This window comes from Acromyrmex echinatior, chromosome 11 (genome assembly GCF_024713525.1).
Source record: "Acromyrmex echinatior isolate Ae372 chromosome 11, ASM2471352v2, whole genome shotgun sequence".
Taxonomy (NCBI): domain Eukaryota; kingdom Metazoa; phylum Arthropoda; class Insecta; order Hymenoptera; family Formicidae; genus Acromyrmex; species Acromyrmex echinatior.
The window spans coordinates 1,433,048-1,457,339 of NC_141862.1; the positions used below are offsets into that span (position 1 = coordinate 1,433,048).

A 24,292-nucleotide genomic window follows, 5' to 3' on the forward strand; every position below is an offset into this window, starting at 1 on the left:
TCACTAACATACCTATAGATTTGGCATCTGATAGTGTGGTTGTGAGGTGGAATGCTATATCTAAGAAAACTAAGATTCCTTTGGACGAGTTTCTGATAGCCTTTCGTATGGTTCTGAATTCGACTTTTTTCATTTTTAATAAAAAAATATATAAACAGATTTTTGGGACCCCCATGGGTTCACCTTTGTCACCGGTTGTTGCAAGTATTGTTATGCAGGATTTCGAGAAGATGGCGATTGGAATGCTGCCTTGTCGTCTGTTGTTTTACTACCGATACGTCGATGATATTATCTTAGCCGCTCCTTCTGAAAGTATTTATGATATTTTGGATGTTTTCAATTCATTACATACTAGATTACAGTTCACCATGGAGATAGGTGATGGAAGAATTAGTTATTTAGATACGATGGTAATTATCGATGAACGGAATCTCATTTTTGATGTTTACCGTAAAGCAACCTTTTCCGGCAGATTTCTTAATTTCCATTCACACCACCCGCTCTGTCATAAAAGAGGTGTGATTTATGGAGTCGTGGATAAGATATTTTGTTTGTGTCATCCGAAATTCCAACAAAATAATTTGATTGACGCTATTAAGGTTTTTTTACAGAATGGATATCCATTAAGTTTTATTTTTTCGACCATTCATAATAGAATAAAATATCACATTAATAAGTTTAATAATTTAAATAAGAATAAGGATGACACTGGGGGAAGGTTCTTTACGATTCCATATGTTAATACGATATCCGAAAGATTTATACCTGTTGTTAATAATTGTAAATTGGCTTTTACTATTCCTAACACATTGAGAAGTTTTATAAGGAGAGGAAAGGATGATTTGGAACACGTTCAGAGTCAAAATGTGGTTTATAGAATATCCTGTGATGATTGTGATGCCAGTTATGTTGGCCAAACTAAAAGATAATTAAAGACCAGATTGCATGAACATGTTTCTGATATCAATATAAGTTCAAAACCTCCATCAGTGATTTCCAACCATCGTATGGTGGAGAATCATAACTTTAAATGGGATAAAGTAGAAATATTGGATATAGAGCCTTCATACAACAAAAGGTTGATATCAGAAATGGTTCATATTAAAAAACAGAAGCATGGGATTAATAGACAAAATGACACGGAGTCTTTGCCGGATTTGTATTCTGACATTATACATTCATTTTCTCCTTTCTAACATCTTCTGTCCTTTTCCTCCTATTTTTCCTTTTTCCGTTTATCGATAATGTTTTTCTGTTTGACATTTCGTTGTGTGACATCGTTTAAGTTAGATGCTCGTTACTTTTGCGAATTTGCTTTAATAACCTATCAAATTAATAAGACTATTTTACTGTACCACAAAATGGACCACATTTTACATTTTTTTCTCGTTGTGTATAATGGGACTTTTAACAGATTGACTAAGGTATATCATCATATTTTTAATTTTTATATGATTAATATTAATATTAATTCTTTTTGTATACTTTTCCAGAACTTTCTTATGACTTTGTTAATTCTTGATAAAAATGACTCACAGCGTATTACACCGAAAGAGGAAAGAATTATTTGTTAATTTTAAGAATATTGTAAGATTATGTATTAATTTTTAATTTAGAACGACATTTATATTATTGTATGATGGCATTGAAAATGACTCAATTGGAGTCGAAACGTTTGTTTCATTTTATTGTATTTTAATTGTTTTCGTATTAAGTTTTCTTATCTGAATTATATTTTTTATTTGCGTCATTGGCTCGTTGCCCTTCTTTTATACTACCTTTTGCTTATTACCACAGAGCCTTTTATATTACTTTTAATGTAATATTTCAATGCTTTTGTAGTAATATTGCAATGTGATAAACTGCAATATAATAAATATGGTTGAACATATTGCTGTAATCTACAGTGCAATATATCACATTGCAACCGTTGAATGATATTATAATAAGATAATGTTACAATGCGATATATCATATTGCAATATTTGAATGATATTGCGGTAATATTGCTTTGCGATATATCGTACTGTAATATTTAAAGGATATTGCGGCAATATTTCTGTACGATATATCATATTGCAATATTTGAACGATATTGCGGTAATATTACATTGAGATGTATCACACTGCAATATTTGGGCGATATTGTAGTAATATTGCAGAATGATCATATTGTAATATCTCAACAAAATTATTGCAATATTGCGTTATGATGTATCACAATGTGATATCTCAGTATGCAATATTATTTTGATAATATTGCATTGTAAGTTGCAATATTATTGCAATATTACATGCTGTGTAAGTCTTGGATTTCCAAATATAACTGCATAAAAGTAATGGAAATACGTATTTAAATTGCTCTCTACAAGTCATGGATTTCCGACTTTGAGCATAATTACCTAATTTCGAAAAATAAAATTGGATGGACAGTTATCATCTAACAGCGATTAAGTCTAGAATTTTTAAATATAGCTGTGTACAAGTAATGTACGGAAATCCGAAGACTACTTGTCAAGGATTTCCAACTCTCATCATGTTCACAAATGTAGAAAAAGATACAATGGATCTAGTTTGAACCCGCTGTCGAAAAAGAATTTTTTTTTCGGATATAACCGTATATAAATAATACACAGAATTTGCATATAGCAGATGTTTATTAGCATTGTATCTGCTTACATATACACTTACACGTATCAGTCTCTGGAATTTCATTTATTATCTATTTTTAATTGAGTATAAATTTCCAAGCAATTACAGATCAATCTTTTATTGGGAAACCCATAATATCTCATCACTAATTTGAACACGGAAATACTGACATATAAACCGGATTATATTATTTCCTGATAAAAACCAATAACTTTATGTTATAAATTTCTTGCATAACCGAACGTACTTGAAATTGTGGAATCAAGCAGATAACATTTTTATCTAGAAATCCAACTTATGTGCTATTGAAAATGCTTATATAACCAGATTTAGCCAGATTTAACCAGTATTTACCTGGCTGGAATTTATACCAGTTAAAGACAGATATATCTATACCTATCTTTATGTGAGCATATATAATTTTTATCTAGATATAACTAGAATTTTTAGCAGAGATATCTCATAGTAATATAGTTTATAAGATAAGCTGTCGAGACTGTGAAACTACATATCGGTCAAACGAAAAGAAAATTGAAAACGAGAGTAAAAGCATGGTATTAAAACATTATCAGAACAATATTTAAAAAATTATAGGACAATTATTAATGTAATTTTCTAATACAAAGATGAATCATGATTTTGCATGGGACAATGTTAAGATTTTGAACAATGAATCTTCTTACTATAAAAGCTTAGTAGAAATGATCCCAAGTCAAAATTTTGATTAAACTTTTGATTCTATAATATAATAAGAGCTAAAATATCAAGATAAATTCAATTATAATGACACAGTTCATTCCTACTTTGACTCTAATGGTGTTGCAAATTTCTCTTTTCTGCTTTTAGTTAAAATAGGTTGATTTACAACGGAAGTTAGGATAGCAAAATAGATTTGATCACAACTTCTATTGAAACTTCATCTGCTACTTGGAATATACACTACTGTTTATAAATTCAGGAATGCCTACGATTTTCTCATATTTCATGGAAATTTAAGTATCTCAGTAAAGAAAAATCGTAGTTTGTAAAGATGAATTTCAAAGAGTTTGTAAAAATAGAATTTTAAACTGGAGTTTGGATTTTAACTTTATGGTATTTTCAGAATTACATAAAATTGAAATTTTTAAAAAATATTTTTTTCAATATTTTTGTTAATCTTTGAAGCACTCTATGTGGAAGAAACATCATCACATAAAATTTAATAAACAAATATTTCAAGTAGACTGTCTAAGCTTTGAAATGCTTTCAGAAAAAAAATTCTGCGATAATTTTTCACAAATTGATTTTTTTAATGTATATAATTTTTTGTATAAGATCTTACTTTTTCTAAAATTTTTCCTACATTCTTCCTCTTTCAAATGAATTTTATAAACTTTTCTGTAACTTTTTTTCGCCGAGATACTTAAGTTTTTGTAAAATGTAAGAAAATTACAAACGTTCCCGAATATATAAATGATAATGTATCTACCTTTCATTCATAAAATTATTAATAAAAGTATAATGCTCAAAAACAGATAGTTAAATTATATTAAAACGTAAATTTATTAAAATTTATTAAAAATTGCTTACATTAGAGCACAATTATAATAATAATATTCATTAATATTAATAATTATGATATATATATATATATATATATATATATATATACATATACTTATTATAGATATATTTTTATTTAATATTGTGTGATACTAATAATACAGTTGAATTATAATAGATTAAATTAATAAAAATATTTTTACACTTAATCAAAGTATGTTGCTGAAATGAATCTAAAAATAAAAAAATTTTAGTTATAATTTTCTTTTAATTTCAATTTTTATTGCATTGGGTCATCGTATCAAAAATTCGTAGCGCTACTTCGTTTGTATCATATCTATACATTTCTAAAAAATTTGACGATTATACTATTCAAGAAAGCAAGTTTCAAAAAAGCAAGATTTTAAAGTTTCGATAGAGAAAATTCATAAAAACTCAAAAGAAATAATGATCTTTTGAAAGAAGAGAATTTTAAGCTTATATAAACTAATTTTTGAAATTTAAATTTTATTTATTTTTAACCAAGTTACTGTTTGAATTTCGAATTTCGCTATGAACTTTTATAGCAATATAAACTTTTGTTACGATCCAATAATTTCTAATTTATTTTTGTTAAAAAAATTGTATTCTTTTACCACTTGCGTTCGTAGAGAGGATTGTTTCATTATTAGTGTTATTCTTTGCAGATTCGTAATTTTTGAAGTTATTATCTATAGGTTCATTGTTTCTTAAGCTATTAATATTTCCGGATATGTCTTGACGTGATACGTTTCTTGTTTTTCCTTTCACCTTTTTTATTTCTTTTCCTGATTTATTTATCTTTCAATATTTTCTTTTTTTCGAAGACATTTTATTAATAAAATCGATCAATTCTTTCTTTGTAACAGTATTATCTTGTATGTTTATCCATTCTAAGAAAGTCAAATATATTTTTTCCATTTTATCTGTTGAGTTGACCAGAAAGTTTATATAAAGTTTTTAGCTTAAAATTATATATAGAATATGTTTGTTGTGAAATTTTTTAATATTTAATACGAAAGTTTAAAATTTTCTCTAAAAATGCGTTTTTAAAAAAGTTTCTACGTATTTTTGTCATTGAATTATTCGTGAAAGTGAAAAGAGTGTTCTAATTTTAACTTTCTTATAATTCCGTTAAAAATCATCGTACCATAATTAAAAAAACAGATTCTTAAAGTTAGAATTTTGTTTTATCGAAAGGTATAATTGCCAATTTTTTTAATGTAGAATATATTATATATAAATTTGAATTAAAAATGTAGTATTACTGTCCTTTTAAATATTTTGCGTAATAGTTAGAAGGAAAGTATAATGATGTATTTTTAACTTAAATTTATATGTTCTATTTTTTAAAAAATCGGCAATTGTACCAATCGACAACAACGTTTAAAGTTTCGCCTTTAAGAATCTATTTTTCTAAATTGTAGTACGATGATTTTTAACGGAGTTATGAGCAATCATCTTCTTTTTGCTTAACTCACGAGTTCTTCGCTTCTTATTCTTTTAATTAATAAAGTCACTAGATCTTTAAAGTACTGTAAACTCGCATCCATTTTCACGCGAAACACGGCCATTTCGAATTTATGCAATTGTATTACGTGCTTTATTTGAGAAAATGAGGCCGTTAAGTATATAAATCAATGTTTTTTAATTGTAATTAATTTATTTATGAACAAAAGAATACTCAATTTATATGTTCTTTAGTTTAATACGGATTTATTTATCGTAGAAGTTTTGTGCATAAAACTGCACGAAGGATACGTTTTTATTGTATATCAACACAATGATGATAAATTTGCGCCTTCAACCTCAAGATTGACGCTTGAAAATGTACGGTTAGGTTAGCTGCACCCAATTGATCCAATGTGGACCCTGGTGTATTTCAAATCGTGTGCACTTCAACCATTTTTACGCAACATTTCTGAAATCAATTGCGATACTTTATAATCTAGTAAACTAACTTTATTAATTAGTACTTTAATTCGCCGCCATATATCAGCAATGATCTAGTCAACAAACAAGTCTGGCGTAGTAATCAAATCAATATAAAAGAATAAATTAAAATATTGTAGAACATGTGAATGCGAATTCTAAATGTATTAAAATATTTACCATGTAATTCTTTAAATAACATATGATCAATTGCAGGTCTATTGTTTTTTTTCCAGTAGCCGAATAATTCGCAATGCTTGAACCATATATATATATATATATATATATATATATCTAATATTACTTTGCGCATAATTTTCCAACCTTTATTCAATTGTGCCTTCATTTCTAAAAATATTTTTTTTCTCTTGGAAATAAAAAATCCTGAATTAGGCGATATTTCTTCCTAAAAATGAAAAGGAGTTGACAATGTTCCTTTATTTGAATTAAAGTTAAAAAGCTAAAAGAAATAAAATAATATTTTTCTTTAATACACAGTAAGTAAGGCTTTAACTTATTGTGTATTTATATTATACGGTTCTAATAAATCGTTTATTATTGTTCCTACATTAATATTTATTTTCTATATATATTAATATGCACATAATATTCGATTTTTTATTAAATATATTTAATATTATTACTTTGTCTTTAGCCGCTTTAAAATAATAATTTGATAACTGCAAAAATAAAATAAAATTTATTTATAATATATTAGAGGACCATATATGTATGATAAACACAAATTGTAGCAATCAAAGCCTTAAACGATCTAGCTAGATTTTAAATGCTTCTATGATTCTGTGTGAATTTATATATTATAATATGTATATAATCCTATGTATATAATCCTTTTGAAACGCGCGCCGAAATGATATTTCGGTCTTGAAACGCTAATTTTACTAAATTATCGCAGTAATCACGAGTTAAAGTTGACTAGCAATTTTAACAATTTTTTGATGCTTTCGCATCTTCGAAACGATCTTAATTACATTGAGTGACATATTAAAATCTATAAATAATTAACATGATATATTAACACAAGAATAAGAATTTATTTTCTAAAAACGTTTGAAAGAAGGATTAATCCCTAATTAGGCTAATTAATCTTAGTGATACGGAGATTCCAGAAAAAGTCAAAGTCATATTGCAGTCATATTGCATCAGCAGTTTAATTTACCTAACAATGTCATCAATAAAGAAAAGAGTATGCTTGAGTTTATTAAACACATAGAGTGTAACTTTTTCAAAACTGATGATGAAATTTGTAAAACGGTAAAGAATGAAGCAATTCAAATTTTAAACTCTGTTAAATAATGGTTATCCTCTTAAATTCATCTTTTCAACAATAACAAATAGAATTAAAACTTTAGAAAATAGAACGAATTTAGATAAAAATAGTGAGTACAACAATAATGAAAGCGACTCTAATTCTAATTTAAAGAAAAAATTTTTTATAATACTATATTTAAGTAAAGTATCTGAAAGATTTAAAAAACTATCACATATTCAGGGACTTATATCGCTTATAAACCTATAAATAAAATAAATAGATTCATTAAAACAGGAAAAGATCCTTTGCCTAAAGAAAACCATTGTGAAGTCGTTCATAAAATAAATTGTTTTAATTGTGAATCTTCTTATGTTGGTCAAACAAAAAGGAAATTAAAAACTCGAATAAAAAAATATAGGACTGACATAAGAAAATCCACTTCCGAGATGTCAGTGATTTCACGTCACAGTTGAATGAGATGCATGAATTGGATTGGGATAACATAAAAATTTTAGACACAGAACAATCATTAATGAAAAAAAGAATTTCTGAAATGATATACATTAAAGGCCAAATAAATGATATCAATAAGCAAAGTGACACTGAATGTTTGCCTGATGTTTATTTGCCTCTTCTTAAGAAAGATCTCTCTCACACTTAATAAATAATTCTAGAACTTTCTAAATTTTTGACTCATATATATAATAGTGGTAAAATATATAATATGACAAATAATAACACACAATATCACGACAAATTTCCATCTGTGGAAAAATGTACTTGAGATTCATCATTATATTTTTTTGCTGTAAAACAGATAACGATTCTATTCTTACACATTTCGATTAGAAGATATTAATGATACGCAAATTTGTTAAATTAGAATCTGGAAATTCTCGTTCTACACTTTTCGTGATATGACAATTGGCGGTGTAACTTTATTGTACAAGGCAACCTTCACATATGAATGAACACGTTTATATATTAGGTGTTGGAATTAATTCGTAGCGTTTTACAAGTGATGGGAAGTACTTTCATTAATGTATTTTTTAATGCTCATGTGAAATAAATAACATTCTTTCATTAAAAAACGCTACGAATTAATTCCAACACCTAATATAATTATATCATACGACAGTTGAATTTAATGTCAGCTATATGTAACTCTGTGTTTTAAGAATATTGTGAATTTACTGAGAATGGCCAGATTGTGGCCGAAACGTCTAATGTTTTAATTAATGTAATGATAATTAAATATCACAAATACACTATAACTTGTGCGGTGGTTTTTTATGCTTTTCTTTTCATACGTAATAAATTTAATGTTGTCAAGAATATTTTTATTACTAAGATTAATAAGCTTTTTTATTAATGTTGTCAAATTTATAATTCAATTCAAATAATATGGGCTGATATTTATATTTTTCAATTAAATTATTTACAACAACTTTCTGCATTGAAATTTTATTAATTGTAGGAAATAAATTCTGAAGATTGATTTTTATTATTCAGCAATTTTTTAATGCAAATGTTATAACTGATTTAGTTAGTATTTTTAATTTTGTTATGTGAAAATTAGTTAAACGCAAATTATTTATCTTTTTGTTAATTATTCTGTTGATCCCATATTTTATTAAAATTTATTTCTTGTCGACGGAAAAAAGCGTCACTTATATCCATTGATAATGAGCGATAGATTTATAGTTAATAAAAAAATTCATGTTGTAAAAGTGATAACTGCTTGTACGCGTCTTGTAATTCAATACATAACATTTTGTAGATAAAATTATGTTTTACTCTGTCCATCTTTCGTAAAGATCAACTAAAGGGAGTTATTCCATATTCAAATGTAAAACAGGAATTAAATTTTCATTTTACATGTTTTTAAAAAATATATTCTTATACGTAGTTCTCCACATTTGTTTTTATATCTTATCAATACCTATTCAGAAAACATTGAAGTCTTGTAGACATCTAAAAGATATCCCTTTAAAGATATCTTTAAAACATTTTTAGAAGATGTCTAAAAGATGCCTAAAAGATGTCCAAAAAGATTTTATTAAAGATCTTTGTAGAACTTCTAAAAGATGTCTATAGATATGTATTTCGGCGCGGTTTCGTTGAGAATTCTGTGTATAACAAATTGAGCTTCTAACCCTATTGCGCCTCTTGCATATAGTCCTTCCGAAAATACATAAAGTAGGTTATCCATTTCGTATCATAGTTTCTTCAGTAGGGAGCCCTCTCTATAATCTAACTCTTTCTTTTTTAAATGACATATTACACGAAAGTATACCAGTAGCAAACAGTTTTATCAAGAAGAAGTTTTCATTTGACTAAACACATTTCTAATCTGACAACAAAGTTCTTTTATCCCTTGATGTAGTTTGTTATTCACAAATAATCTATTGACTTGGTTTTTGAAGGTATAGAGAGGAGATGGCATCTCATTAAAAGAAAAACGAATATTCAATATACAAAAGGGAATTTTTTAAAGCGTTGGAATTAGTTCTTAATTCAACAATTTTTAGTTTTCAATGACAAATTTTATAAACAGATTTTTGGTGTTCCAATGGGTTCACTATTATCACCCATTGTGTGTCGAATATTGTTATGTAAGATTTTAAAATGAAAGCAGAGACTTTTAATTTCATCATCCTTTTATGTGAGGTATGTTGATGACACTCCGTTAGCATATAATGCGTCACACATTGATGCACTAGTGAACACTTTTAATTCATTCCATTCCAAATTAAAATTTACAACTGAAATAGGCGGAAAGTTAGATTTTCTTGATATCCGCTTAAAAAAGAAAATTCTCTTATTCATAATTGGTATCACAAACTTACTTTTTCTGGTCATTATCTAAATTATTTTTCTAGACATTCTTTATGCCAAAAAGTGGAACAATCGTTGGTTTAGTTGATAAAGTTCTTTCTTTGTTCCACTCTATTTACCATCAAGAGAATTTTAAATTAAATAAAAATTCTTTTAAATAATGGATAATCCACTGAAACTCATATTCTCTGAAATTAAAAATAGGTTATCAAATAAATTTAAACAATGGAATGACCAGGGTCATTCACAACACACCTACAGATAAGACAACGGACAATAATAAAATTATTCATAAATTTTTGCAATCCTCTTTATATCACTTTTATCAGAAAAGATTAAAAAATTTTTTGAAAAAAATGATCCTTAATATACATAGCATATAAAGGGATTAATAATCTTAGGCGGTTCATCAGGGGTCATAAAGACGTTCGTCCCCAAGCTATCTCACACAGACGTTGTATATAAAATTGATTGTCGAAATTGTGAAGCATCATATGTAGGCCAAACAGGTAGATGCTTGAAGACACACATAAATGAACATAGAAATCACATAAATTGGAATACTACACAGCATTCCGTAATAACAGAACACAGAATTAGTCATCAACATGATTTTGATTGGGAAAATGTCAAGATATTAGACGAGGAAAAGATATTTAAAAGACTGATTTTGAAAGCGATCCATATAAAGCAACAGAAATAGAATTTGAATTTACGAATTACGTAGAATGATACGTATGATCTTTAAATTCACTATATATGAATTTGTTTACGTCTGAAAAACTTTTAGACAAGTCTTAATGACATCTAAAAGATATCTGTTGACATATATCTTTCAAGAGAGATTATATATCTTGGCTCGTAGCCCGTTTTTTCTTTGGTTTTATATCTTTAAGATATCTATAGACATCTTTTAGATGTTCTACAAAGATATCTTTAATAAAATGAATAACAGAAGGACTAAGAGCCAAATTTGCCGTATATTTAAATTCTTAAAAACACATACGTTTCGAACTATTTGTTCAAGTTATCCTCAGTGTATACATGTCGATAAATTAACGTAAATTTAATAAAAATCATAAAATGATTAATTATCATTTCTGCAAATTATAGTTACGCAAAATGGTGGATCTATTTCTTCATATTCTATTTTCAGTCGCAACAATGCAATGCTTTCAGTCTTGTCATCTTCGCAGTTACATTTTCTATTACATCGGTCGCAATTTGTCCGTAATGATAATAAAATTAGTTGAACATATAGAATCATTCATAAAATTGTGCAAGCATACATTCTTAATGTGTTTAGCCAGGAATAATCCAGTGATTGAAACAATATGTCAAATTAATTTAACAGAAGCAAATGCGATTAGAGTTAAAAAAATTGAAAACAGGATATCGTGAAACTTTATCCCTAGGATGAAAAGTGAAAAATGAAAATTTTTACCATTGTAATTAATGAAGAAATTTTTCATTTTTCACTTTCCATCCTAGGAATAAAGTTCCATGATTGATACTCAGTTTCGTTAAAAATTACTAATGTTATATTGTCTAACGGAAATTTTGATCTAACGGTAATTTCTAACGGAACTGTTTTCAATTGTACAATAAAGAAATAACATCTTTCTTTCAAGCTACGTAATATAAACAATATTAAGAATTTTTATTTTAGACCGCATATGTGAGAAACACAATCAATACTAGAAATTAAAAATACCTAACGGTTGAAGCTGGATCTTCATTGCTTTAAATAATTCAATCTTGAATTACTAATATACACTATATATGTACTTGCATATATACCATAGTGTAACAATTCGGCGCACAGTTCGAAAAGATTACAATATGATATATATACAAGTACACATATATATAGTGTATATTCAGTAATTCAAGATTGAATTATTTAAAGCAATGAAGATCCAGCTTCGACCGTAATAGGCATTTTTAATTTCTAAGAAGAAGAGATTGACTAGAAATTGTTGAATCAGCAAATTGAATACGCTACATTTTTTTTATACTTATAAGGTCAGATTTAAGAAGTTTTTAAGATATAATTTAAATGATATTTAAAATATCTTTTCTTTTCTAAAATCGCATTAGATATAATCGATATCATTATATCAAAGATATAATATAATGTTATCGGTATATTATCGAATGTATCTTTCGAATATAAGCTCTTGAAGAGTTCTTACCGATAACATAAATACTTAGGTTGCAATTAGCGGTGATACATAGGCTGTGATAATACTCGAACAAGATTCACTTTGTGGACGAGGAGGCTATTAACGAAGCACGTCCAAGTATGTCTTTTAAAGATCTAAAAGTGGAACGCGTAGAGGGTGAGCTGGCGACCTCATTATTAAAATGGTATCCGCTTCATAAGCATGGCTTCGTTAAAATCGGTCAAAAAAAATGGTTCTTCCCATACAGATACGTTGAGAACGGTGACAGTATATATAATTTCGAAATTCGTCCAGATGATACATGGATTTTTTCGTATCCTAGATCAGGTAAATTATTTTCATTGTGTGTGTTTAGATTTACCATATGGATACTACCGTATCTTACGATTTTTTACTTTATTTCTATTTTTGGAAAAAAAAGTACCCAAAAACGTTTTTGGGAAAAATGTACCCAACGAGTATAAACAAATGCAATATATTTGTCGTATATAAACGAAAATTTTAAAGCTTATATTCGGAAACAAATTTGAATTTAAAAAAATTTAATGATTATATATAGAGCACGAATTGAATGACAAAGATATTGTGTCATTGCAATTAAAAATATTCTATTGACAAAGCTTATATATCAGAAAAATGTTTCCTTATTAAAATTAAACGTCTATGACCTTTTTTTAGTAAAAAAAGGCTGAAGCATAATAATATAACAACAAGACATAGAATAATATTAGGTGTTGGAATTAATTCGTAGCGTTTTTTAATGAAAGAATGTTATTTATTTCACATGAGCATTAAAAAATACATTAATGAAAGTACTTCCCATCACTTGTAAAACGCTACGAATTAATTCCAACACCTAATATAATATAGTGTAAAACAATAATACTTAATAAAAATATGCATATCAATCGAAATGATTTTTTTTATATTACGTAAACATATATACAGCCTTGCAAATTGTACATTATTACATTAATTGCTTCGTATGTGAGAAATTATGAGTAATATTAGGTGTTGGAATTAATTCGTAGCGTTTTTTAATGAAAGAATGTTATTTATTTCACATGAGCATTAAAAAATACATTAATGAAAGTACTTCCCATCACTTGTAAAACGCTACGAATTAATTCCAACACCTAATATTAAATTTTATTTTTAAGCAAAAACATTTTTAAAACTATTAGATATTTCATGTAATTTAAGAAATTAATTTAAATTATTGTAATTTCTTTTAGTTTATAAATTCTTAAGCAAGAAAACATAATGTCAAGAAAAACTTGAATGTTTAAAAAAAAATTAAATAAATAAAAGCTTGACAACATAAAAATGATGCTTTAACAATAAATTTAATCTTTCATTTTAAATAAAATTTCGAGCGTTTTATCTCAAATTGCGAAAACATAAAATGATTTTGATGATGTTTCAAAAATTGCAAATAAGCGTTTTAAGTTTTTTTTTATTTTGAATGTGTTAAAAAATAAAACTTTTAATAATATTGTAATTTCGAAAATGATATAAACTAAAACATTCTATGTTAAGAAAAACAGTATTGTTGCAGGTATTTACTTAATATATAATATAACGTCTAAGCATATACATTTCAGAAAAAATAAATATTGTAAATAACGGAGTTATTAAAAGTTTTACAGTTTGGTTAGATGTGAATTGCAGAAATTTTACAATTTCCTCAGTAAACGAGAATGAGTTGAAATGGATTGAAAAAGATTTAGGTTTTCAAAGGTAGAGGAGAAGGTGATATTATGTATAGATATTGACCAGTATAGATATAATAACCTCTCTTATATCTCTACTATTAAGACTCTTGAGTAATCGCCGCGATCATGTGTTATTGTGATGTCAGAAATAACACGTTAATTTGTATTACGTGTCATTTGTAAATAAAGACAATTTGGATAAATCTTAGTGACGAGATCGCTTTAAAACATCTGTAAAAATCGACGAAAACTATTCTTTCCTACCTTGACTTTCAATAAATGGTTATAAAAGGCACGTAAAGTAAACCTTTATCCCGGCAAAAAACATAGTCTATAGATATAATCAATTTTTACATGATAATTTAATGTTAAATAAGAACAGATGATGAATCCGCGGCATTGGAGGCATCCGAGCAATGTTTCCAAACGCAGCTATTATGTACTTAATTGTGAAAATGTGACTTGTTTCGTACTTACCAAAAAAGTCGTAAAAATTGATTAAAGTATCTTGTAATTTTATATATAAAGGCGTATTTTTCATTCATTTCAACAGCTGTCAGATCATGTGTTTTTTGCCGGGATAAAGGCTTACTTTACGTGCCTTTTATAACCATTCTTTTATAACGTTTCTGAACGCAGCCAATGACGAAATGGCAAGTAACATAAAATTTCGTCATCAAAACGTTACTTTTCACACCTATGATTAGTTCAGCCTTTTATCATGACGAGGCGCTGTAACACATACACAAGCTAGAGTGGATATAAAGATAGATGCCAATTAACCGGAAGTCGCCATTTTGTGTCCTATATCTGGGGTATCTATTGGGTCATCTAAAAAGTATTCGCGGTACTTTGTCACTAGATATATGACCATCAACACACATCTAGTGACAAAAAACCGGATACTTTTTAGATGACCCAATATATGACGCAATTCCTCGTCTTAACCTCTTTCTTTAACATTTTCTAACAGTAAGGACACTTAATGGCGGAGCCAATCAGCATTAGGCACATACATTTGGCGCCATTCTCTTTATACCTACTTTAATACAAGCACGAGCCTATGTACGAGGAGCCCCTGACACAGTATCAGGCTGCTCACCCCGATCAAGTGGACTACAAGGTTCACGAAATGTTGGCATTCCAAGAATGGATCTGAACATGAGAAAGAAATCCGCGAAACGCATAATCTTTATAATGTTTTTCATTGTTGACTGCAGAATTTCTACTGTAATGCTTTCAATAGCTCTAGTGATTTTATGTCGTAAATCTTCTTCATTTTCAGGAATAGTTGCGTAGACAATGTCTTTCATATATCCCCAAAGGAAAAAATTGCAAGGTGTCAAATCTATAGATTTCAATAGCTCGTGTAAAACTTATATTAAATTATCACGAAACGGTTTGAATTTGTATTTCTTTAATACAGCGTGCACATAACTTCTTGATACTTCTAAATTACGTGCTACTATTCTTATGAATGTACGTTTATTTTCAATAAAATTTAATAGCAGTATCCTTTCTCTTTAGTTTGTTCTGATTATACGACGTTGTCTTGTTAGTATCCTGATCGACGTAACTGATCTTCGACTCGCCGAAATGTACGTTTTGGTCCTTGGTTTATCCTTCTGGATACTTTTTGTTGATAAAGTAGCTGAGTTTTATTTTCATACTTAAATGTCACATCTCGAGTATATCACACTTTTCACTAATTGTAAACATCGTTATTTACAATATGATATGTATTTATTGAAAAAAGACGACTGACTAACTGACTGATTAACAGATACTGCATTGAATTTCATACTCCATGCTAGACAAATACTTTACTTACAAAACAAGCAGTCACGTATTTTGACGAGTTGAAGGTCAGTGGTCCTGTTTGACATAACCGAATTAAAAATATCTGAATCTTATTTTTCAAATTGTGATATGGAAATCAACTTCTTAAGAATTGATACTTAAAATGTCGATTATCTCGTAAACAATGGATAGCAGTAATTTTTTACTACATATGATTTTGATTGCAAATGTTACTATACAAATATAAAATTATAGGTATCCATTTAAAAAAACTATGTTAATCTACATAATTCGAAAAAGCCAAGAGTAGAAAAAAAAATTTTACGTGCACTTTGTAGCTGTCGGTATTGTACAAATTTCTGTTATTCAACTTTCTTGTATCTTCAACCAATTGCGAGATATTTGCTCGGACATTTATGGACGGACACTCTATATATAATATATCGTAACCGTAGTCTTAACTGACAGCACAACTTCATCGCGTTTTATATTGTCGTTGTTCAACAGCCAATTTTATTTCGATTTTATTCCGATTTTATTCCAATGCTCAGAATCGGTAGCTATGCATGGAATTATCGCGAGACTTCTCTAATTTAAGTTGAATGCCAGGCAGCGAGCATGCCGGTCTTCGTTACTTTCTAAATCTCAAATGACCCTTCTCTATTGCGACAGACGATAGACGGCTGCTCAGCCTCGCACGGACAAAAAGGGTGGGTTATTCGGAGCGGGAATAAGTCGGAAGGCAAGAGAACATATAAGAATTATTCCTTCTTAATAAGAAAAGAATGACATGTGTATATTTAATATTTGAACAAAGACAATTACAACAATCTCAGAGTACGCAATTTACGGCAGTTACAATAATTCGTCTCTGTAATATGAGCTTGCTCTAATCGGAGACTATTGAGTCACGTAACACGAAACAATAGCAGAAACGTGAACACGCTTCTCACGAGAGTCATTATAAATTCGTCAATCGATCAAAGTTTACAGCAATAATCACGACTTTCTGCCAACGTACAACGGTTTTCTCACACGGAATTATCTGAGGACCTGAGCGGCTCCGCTAAATGCAGAAACCTGTAAGATCACAACTTAAATTGCAACGTACTATACAAGAGATGGTAACAATCTAACATATAATCACATGCAAAACGACGACTTCGCTGTGGCGAGAGGGCAGCAAGTTTTACGCGAAAAGAGAATACAATAACTTACATGATTTGAGCGAACGGCACGCGGCAACTAAAAAAGTAATTATATGCGGTAGCTCCTTGTATGGGTCATAGCCTCTCGGCTCGAATTCGGCACGTACTATTCACTTGATATCGGAGATCGGCAGCTTTACAATATTTCTACGCTTGTCTCACCGGTATATCCTTCTTCTTAGTTCCTTCCTTCGACAGCTCGTTTTTCCACTAGTTCACTTTATAATTCAGTAGCTTTATTCGATCGCTCTCTTCTGTGAACTTTGTGTCCTCTCGTTATAGAGTGTATCATAGAATTAAATAAATTATTGTTTAGCGACCAAAAAAACTTTGAAAATCCGGTTTAAGCCATTTTTTATATCCTTTTAAATAAATGGCTATCCTCTTAATTTGATTAATCTTTTCTCATCAATTAAGAAAAGATTGCACAACAAATTTCAGCAATTAAATATTTAAGACCAGAATGAATCTAAATACGTTGAGAACTTTGAGCACAAGTTTTTTACTTTAAGATATCTTTTATTCTTTCTGTTTTTTTTTTATTTATCCATTTTATTTATCTATTTTATTTACTGTGAGAATATTCCGCTAGAGAATTATGCGAAGAAATATTTATTAAAATTTAGTAAATTAAATAAATTAAATTTTTTTGTTAGTATGAATATATTTTTATAACCTAAATATTTATACTCTACCTAAATATTTATACTATATATCTTGAAAACTAACGTGGTTATAATTTTAAAACATATAAAAAGAAGAGCATAAAAAATCATTGCACAAGTTATAGTTTGTGATATTTAATTATTATTACATTAATTAAAACATTAAACGTTTCAGCCACAATCTGGCCATCTTCAGCATTTGTAGAAAAATTAAAAAAATTCTACCTAACAATATAGCGCATTCTTTCTTTCGAAGACAGGAAATTAACTTCGACATTATGTGGCAAAAAGAACAAAATAGAATTGCCAAAAAAATCTCTAATTTGCGGGCTAAATATATTCGCCAAGAAATATTGAATATCAATAGTATTAACTATGTATAATATTACGCAATTTGTGGACTCTGAGATGAATGGTGATACTTCTTATGCACCTTTAAAGTTAAAAACAGTTTCAACTAAAATTACGAATTCTAATACAATTCATTCATCATATAATATTACTCCTGATAGATTTAATGAAAAATTTGCTATACGGAATACTAACGAACAATGGCTGATAAATCTGAGTAATCCCAAAATTTCAGAAAAAGCCATAGTCGTATTACAATTAGGTCAACAGTTCAATTTACCTAACAACGTGATTAGTAAGGACGGTATTACACGTGAGTTCATCAAACGTGGAATATAATCTTTTTAGAGCTGACGATGAAATACGTAAAAATGTTAGGAATGAAACTGTCCAAATTCTTAAATCGATTAAGAATTGTAACATTAAATCTGTTGAAAATACAATTTTACATGAAGGTGTAAGGGAGGTTAAGCGATTCATCTCAGAGAATCCGGATATTTTAATTACTAGAGCGGATAAAGACAATACCACTGTAATTATGAGTCGAGATAGTTACAAAGAAAAAATGTATGAGATTCTCAATGATCAGACTACATACAATTCAATAAAAAAAGATCCTACTAAGAAAATAACTGTGGAAATTGGTAATTTATTAAAAAATTAGAAAAATAAGGGGTACATTGATTCAAATTTATACAAAAAATTGTACGTTTCGGACGGCGAACTTCCGAGATCTTACGGATTGCCAAAAATTCACAAAGAAGGTCACCCTCTAAGATTAATTGTCAGTTGTATTAATAGTGCTTTTTATCCACTGGCGACTTTCTTAAAAGAAATCATTAATAATAATAATATAAAAAATTTCAGTTTTGTTAAAAATATCTTTGATTTAGTAAATAAACTCAATGGTAAAGCAATTGATAAAAATTTTAGTATTATATCATTTGACGTGGTCTCCATGTACACGAATATTCTGACCGAATTAGTATCAAAAAGCATTGAACGTAGGTGGAATTTTATGGAGAATAAGACTTCGATTCCTTTACATGAGTTTATCAAAGCAATTATGATTATAATTAATTCTACATTTTTTAGTTTTGATAATAAAATATTTAAACAGATTTTTGGCATGCCAATGGGTTCTCCTTTGTCCCCCATACTGCCGAACATTGTTTTACAAGATTTTGAACAAGAAATTATTACCAAGAATAATATTAATTCATCTTTTTATTTTCGTTATGTGGATGATATTGTATTAGCTATACATAAAGAAAAGGTTGAAGGAGTTTTAGAATTGTTTAACTCATATCATGAAAGGCTTAAATTTACTGTGGACTTTGGCGATGATAACGGCATACATTTCCTAGATGTTAAATTAATGAGACAGGAAGGAAATATCATCTTCGATATTTATAAAAAACCTACCAATTCTGGGAGATATTTAAATTATTTTTCGAATCATCCGTTAGAACACAAAAGGGGAGTTATTATTGGGCAATTTGATAGAATTCTATTCTTATCCCATCCTAAATTTCATGAAAAAAACATTTCTGAATTAATTCACACGGTTCTAAGTAATGGTTATCCTTTATAGTTTATATTTTCAACAATAAATAATAGAATTAAAACTTTGGAAAACAGAACTAATTTAGATCAAAATCGTAAAGAAATTAATAATGAATGTGACTCTAATGTTACTTCAAAAAAATTTTTCACGATACCATATTTGGGTAAAGTTTCTGAAAAATTTAAAAAACTTTCACATGTGTATGGTTTTAATATAGCTTATAAACCTATGAACAAAATGAATACGTTTATTAAGACAGGAAAGGATTCTTTGCCTAAGGATGACCAATGCGGAGTAGTTTATAAAATTAATTGCTTAAACTGTGAATCGTCTTATGTTGGCCAAACTAAAAAGAAATTAAAAACTCGGATTAAAGAACATAAGGCCGACATAAAAAATCTTCTTCCGAAATTTCTGTGGTTTCACGTCACCGTATGAATGAGATGCATGAATTAGATTGGGATAATATAAGAATTTTAGATATAGAACAATCTTTAGTGAAAAGAAGAATTTCGGAAATGATACATATAAAAAGACAAACACGTGGTATCAATAAGCAAAGTAACACGGAAAGTTTGCCTGAGATTTATTTTCCTCTTCTAAAGAAGGATGTCTCTTTCCTTTAATAAATAATTCTAGAACTTTCTAAATTGTTGACTCAAATATATAAATAGTGGTAAAATACATGATAGGACAAGTAACAACACATAATGTCACGACAAAAATTGTAATTGTGTAAAAGAAATACTTGAGATTCATCGTTTGGTTTTTTGCTGTAAAACAGGTAATGATTCTATTTCTTTATATTCCGACTAGAAGATTTTAATATATACAATTTTATTTAAATTAGAATCTGGAAATTCTTGTTCTACACTTTTCTTGATATGACAACTAGCGTTGTAATGTTACTGTATGAAGCATCTTCACATATATTAGGTGTTGGAATTAATTCGTAGCGTTTTTTAATGAAAGAATGTTATTTATTTCACATGAGCATTAAAAAATACATTAATGAAAGTACTTCCCATCACTTGTAAAACGCTACGAATTAATTCCAACACCTAATAAAAGAACATGTTTATTTAATTACAACTCTCGACTGTTGAATTTAATGTCAACTAGATGTAACTTTGCGTTTTAAGAATATTATTGAATTACTGAAGATGGCCAGATTGTGGCCGAAACGTTTAATGTTTTAATTAATGTAATAATAATTAAATATCACAAACTATAACTTGTGCTGTGGTTTTTTATGCTCTTATTTTTTATATGTTTTAATTTAATTTTACTTAAACTTATATCATCGATTAATTTGAATATGTTTCGTCACATTTTCATTAGCGTTTGATTGGTTGATCATGACGTAAGAAGAACATGCGCAATGCGAATTATGCGCATTATTACACCTCCTCTTCTTCCACCATGCGAGTATCTACGTCATCTGCATATGCAATTCCTCTTCCGGTCTTTTCCCGCTTATTTGTTGTATCCATCTATCAAAATAAATGCAAAGTAATCCCTCTGTCACAGTTAGAGCAACCAATCTCTCCTCTTGTTATATACGTATTGTTCCTATATCTGACGTCAACCTTAGATTATACGCACGCGGTGCATATTGAGTCAAATTTGAGATTATATGCGCACGAAGGAAAACGGAATGATACTATGTGAGATATTATTACGTTAATCTTAGATTGTTAAAAATGATACATATTATTCTGTACTTGGTGTCAAATCTGAGTTTATACATACGCGAAAGGAAAACGGAATGATACGATGGTACGATATATTATTGCATTAATCTCAGTTTGTTAGAGATGTTAGAGATGATCACAGTATAATTAGTATAAAAGTGGGATGATACGAAGGATATGTGCTGTTTAAGGAATCCTATATGTTAATGAATATGTATTTGTGTGACATCTGATCAATAGATAGTATCAAAAAGATGGTTTACATAAAGTTAAAATATATTTCTTTCATAAATGATTATAAGTTTTTATTCCAACAGAAACCCTAAAATTGTTTTACAAGAATATTCCCAGGACATCCTGAGACTGTCTTAAAAAGTATCCTAAAGATAGATCCTGAAAACATTCTCAGAACGATCTCATATACGAATGTATTCAAGATGGCTTAAGATATATTCAAAATGATCCTGAGGATGTCTTGTGCTGTCTGAGAAATGAACCCTTTCCAATTCCAATGCATTTTTATTTATTTATAGAAATTTATTTATAGAAATGAAGCACATTTCTATATTTTTTAATCTAAAAGAAGTTTCAATTTGTTAAATATATCATGTATATTGTTCAATTCACAATTCTGAATAAGAAATGTATATTTTCAATTCAATTGAATCTAAAAAAATGAAAATGGACCATATAAAGAGTATATATTCGGATGATACAAATGGATCAAAATTTCAATCCATTTTAATCCATTTTTGTTTACTGAGTCGTGCTAATGTCAAAAATATTAATTAAATTTACATATTGTATTAATTAGGTACGACGATGACACAGGAACTAATATGGCTAGTGGCGAACGACATGAATTTTGACAAGGCACAGCGAAGATATTTAGTAGAGAGATTTCCCTTTTTAGAGTATAGTATTATATATATATATATTTATTCACATGCACATACACACACGCGCGCGCGCGCAACACGCACACGTATATATGGTGATTCAGAACAATCATCTTTGAAATTCATCATTGAATAGAATAAATTTAAAGAATAAATAGAATAAAGCAAGTAAGTAGAATCGAAAAAATTTTTTAAAATCATAATTTTTATAGTTTCGGTTTTGTTGACCTTGAAAAAAAAAACTCGAAATTAAAATCCGAATATTTATTTGATATTTTATTAAACCGGGACCGGAATCGAATCAAAAAACCTTTCAGTCCGAGTCCCTGGCCGCGGGTACACGGGACGCTCGCTGCTTACTATATGCGATGACGCACATATACTTCATGCTCACTATTTCATGCTCATTACGAGCTGTGCTCTCTCGAACTATTTAAAGGTGCGCGAATCCGTGAATCGCGCAGTAGCAAAATGTATCTCGCGCTGTGTCATCCTTCCGATATTTGAGACTTGAGCGCTGAACAATTGCAATATATACCGAAGGTCGTATTCTTACGCGTATATTACATCGAACACATCTGGGACAAACTTTCGGAACACGTGAAGGCAGATTCGGAGGTTCGAACCTATCGTCGCTGCGAGGAGCACTACGATGGCAGCGGACGCACATCGACGGTCCCGAATCGAAGATAAAGGACTGTCGGCGGCGCGCGGCGATCTGCTGAATCGAACGATAAACGCGCTTCTTTTCGAGTATGTATATTCCAAACTACTAATTTTGCGGCCATTCTGCTTACGAAACGATTAGCCAGAGATGATGTGGGCATAAATCTGCTGGACGCGGCGTGCCGAGAACACGATATTGCATATTCTTTGGAGCAACGATCTCGCCGATAGACAAGCGGGGACAAGATACTCGCTAAGAGGCGTCGTCATGAGAGATTCGGCTCTGAGCGAGATAGCTGCCGTTTGGACAGTGATGAAAGCCAAGACCAAGATCGGCATGGGCATGAAACCGAAGAAGAAGAAGACGATGAGGAAAAAGACGACGAAGAAGTTGATACTTTCGACGGCGAAACGAGGCAGTGCATTACCATTTCTGCCAATGTTGGGCGCGTTCGAGTCCTTGATCGGCGGAGCAGCCAGCGTGGCGAAAGCGACAACAAAACCGCGTGACGTCAGCTCGAAGAGCAATCATCGCGCGATAGAACAGGACCGCGGATTGTATCTCGCTCCGTACAAATACGGACGCGGACTGTATCTCGGCCCGTACAAATACGGACAAGGCGTAGCAGCAAAAAAAAAATACCAAAGAGATGATAAAAATGTCGTCACAATTACCAAAGTACAATTGAACGAGCTCGCGAGATCTTACTTTATGCGCATATCTTATAATACTTTAGAGGCGTTTTTATGAGTAACAAGTTACCGACGAGCGGCGCGCGTCGAAACGAAAGCGATATCTGGACGATGCGACGGGGCCTAGTACTCACTGGGTAGCGTACGCGAAGAGGAATAATCACGTCGTGTACTTTGTACAATTTCGGTAATCTCAATTGTCCAAAGGAACTGATGTGATATTTCGAGAATGGTGCTATGATGATAGAATACAATCGCATGTCCTATTAGACGTACGATCAGAGCTTCTGCGGACAGATGTGTCTGCGATTTCTATAAACGATAGACGCGTGAATTTAAAAAGCTCGATGAGGTGCTATGAAATCTTAGTATTAGTCGAACGCTTTTTCCGTCATGTCGTTGACGCTTACGCTGAGCGGGAAGAGCACTGTCAACTCGCAGCGAACTACTTTCCTACCACAGATTTGAATGACAGAGATTACGAGCTGGCAATTATTGAAACTTATCACACGATACCGAACGTGAATAAATCGAACAATAAATTTTATTTCGCCAAAGACGACGAGAAAATTACAATTCCCGGATTCGTATGA

The 24,292-nt window shown here is 29.7% G+C and overlaps 2 protein-coding genes across 3 annotated transcripts in view; one reads left to right on the top strand and one right to left on the bottom strand.

Annotated features, from left to right (window-relative positions):
• The window catches only part of LOC105152417 (uncharacterized), a 274,163-nt gene that overhangs the window by 137,679 nt on the left and 112,192 nt on the right, over nucleotides 1-24,292 (bottom strand). The gene's annotated exons all lie outside the window — the stretch shown is intronic.
• Nucleotides 12,188-24,292, top strand: part of LOC105144973 (sulfotransferase 1C4) — a 74,067-nt gene continuing 61,962 nt past the window's right edge. For both annotated transcript variants that reach the window (XM_087411561.1, XM_087411562.1), the window contains exons 1-2: nucleotides 12,188-12,768; nucleotides 22,256-22,355. In XM_087411561.1, the coding sequence (XP_087267687.1) occupies nucleotides 12,561-12,768; nucleotides 22,256-22,355 (308 nt within the window). In that variant the 5' untranslated portion in view covers nucleotides 12,188-12,560. The remainder of the gene's footprint in view (nucleotides 12,769-22,255; nucleotides 22,356-24,292) is intronic.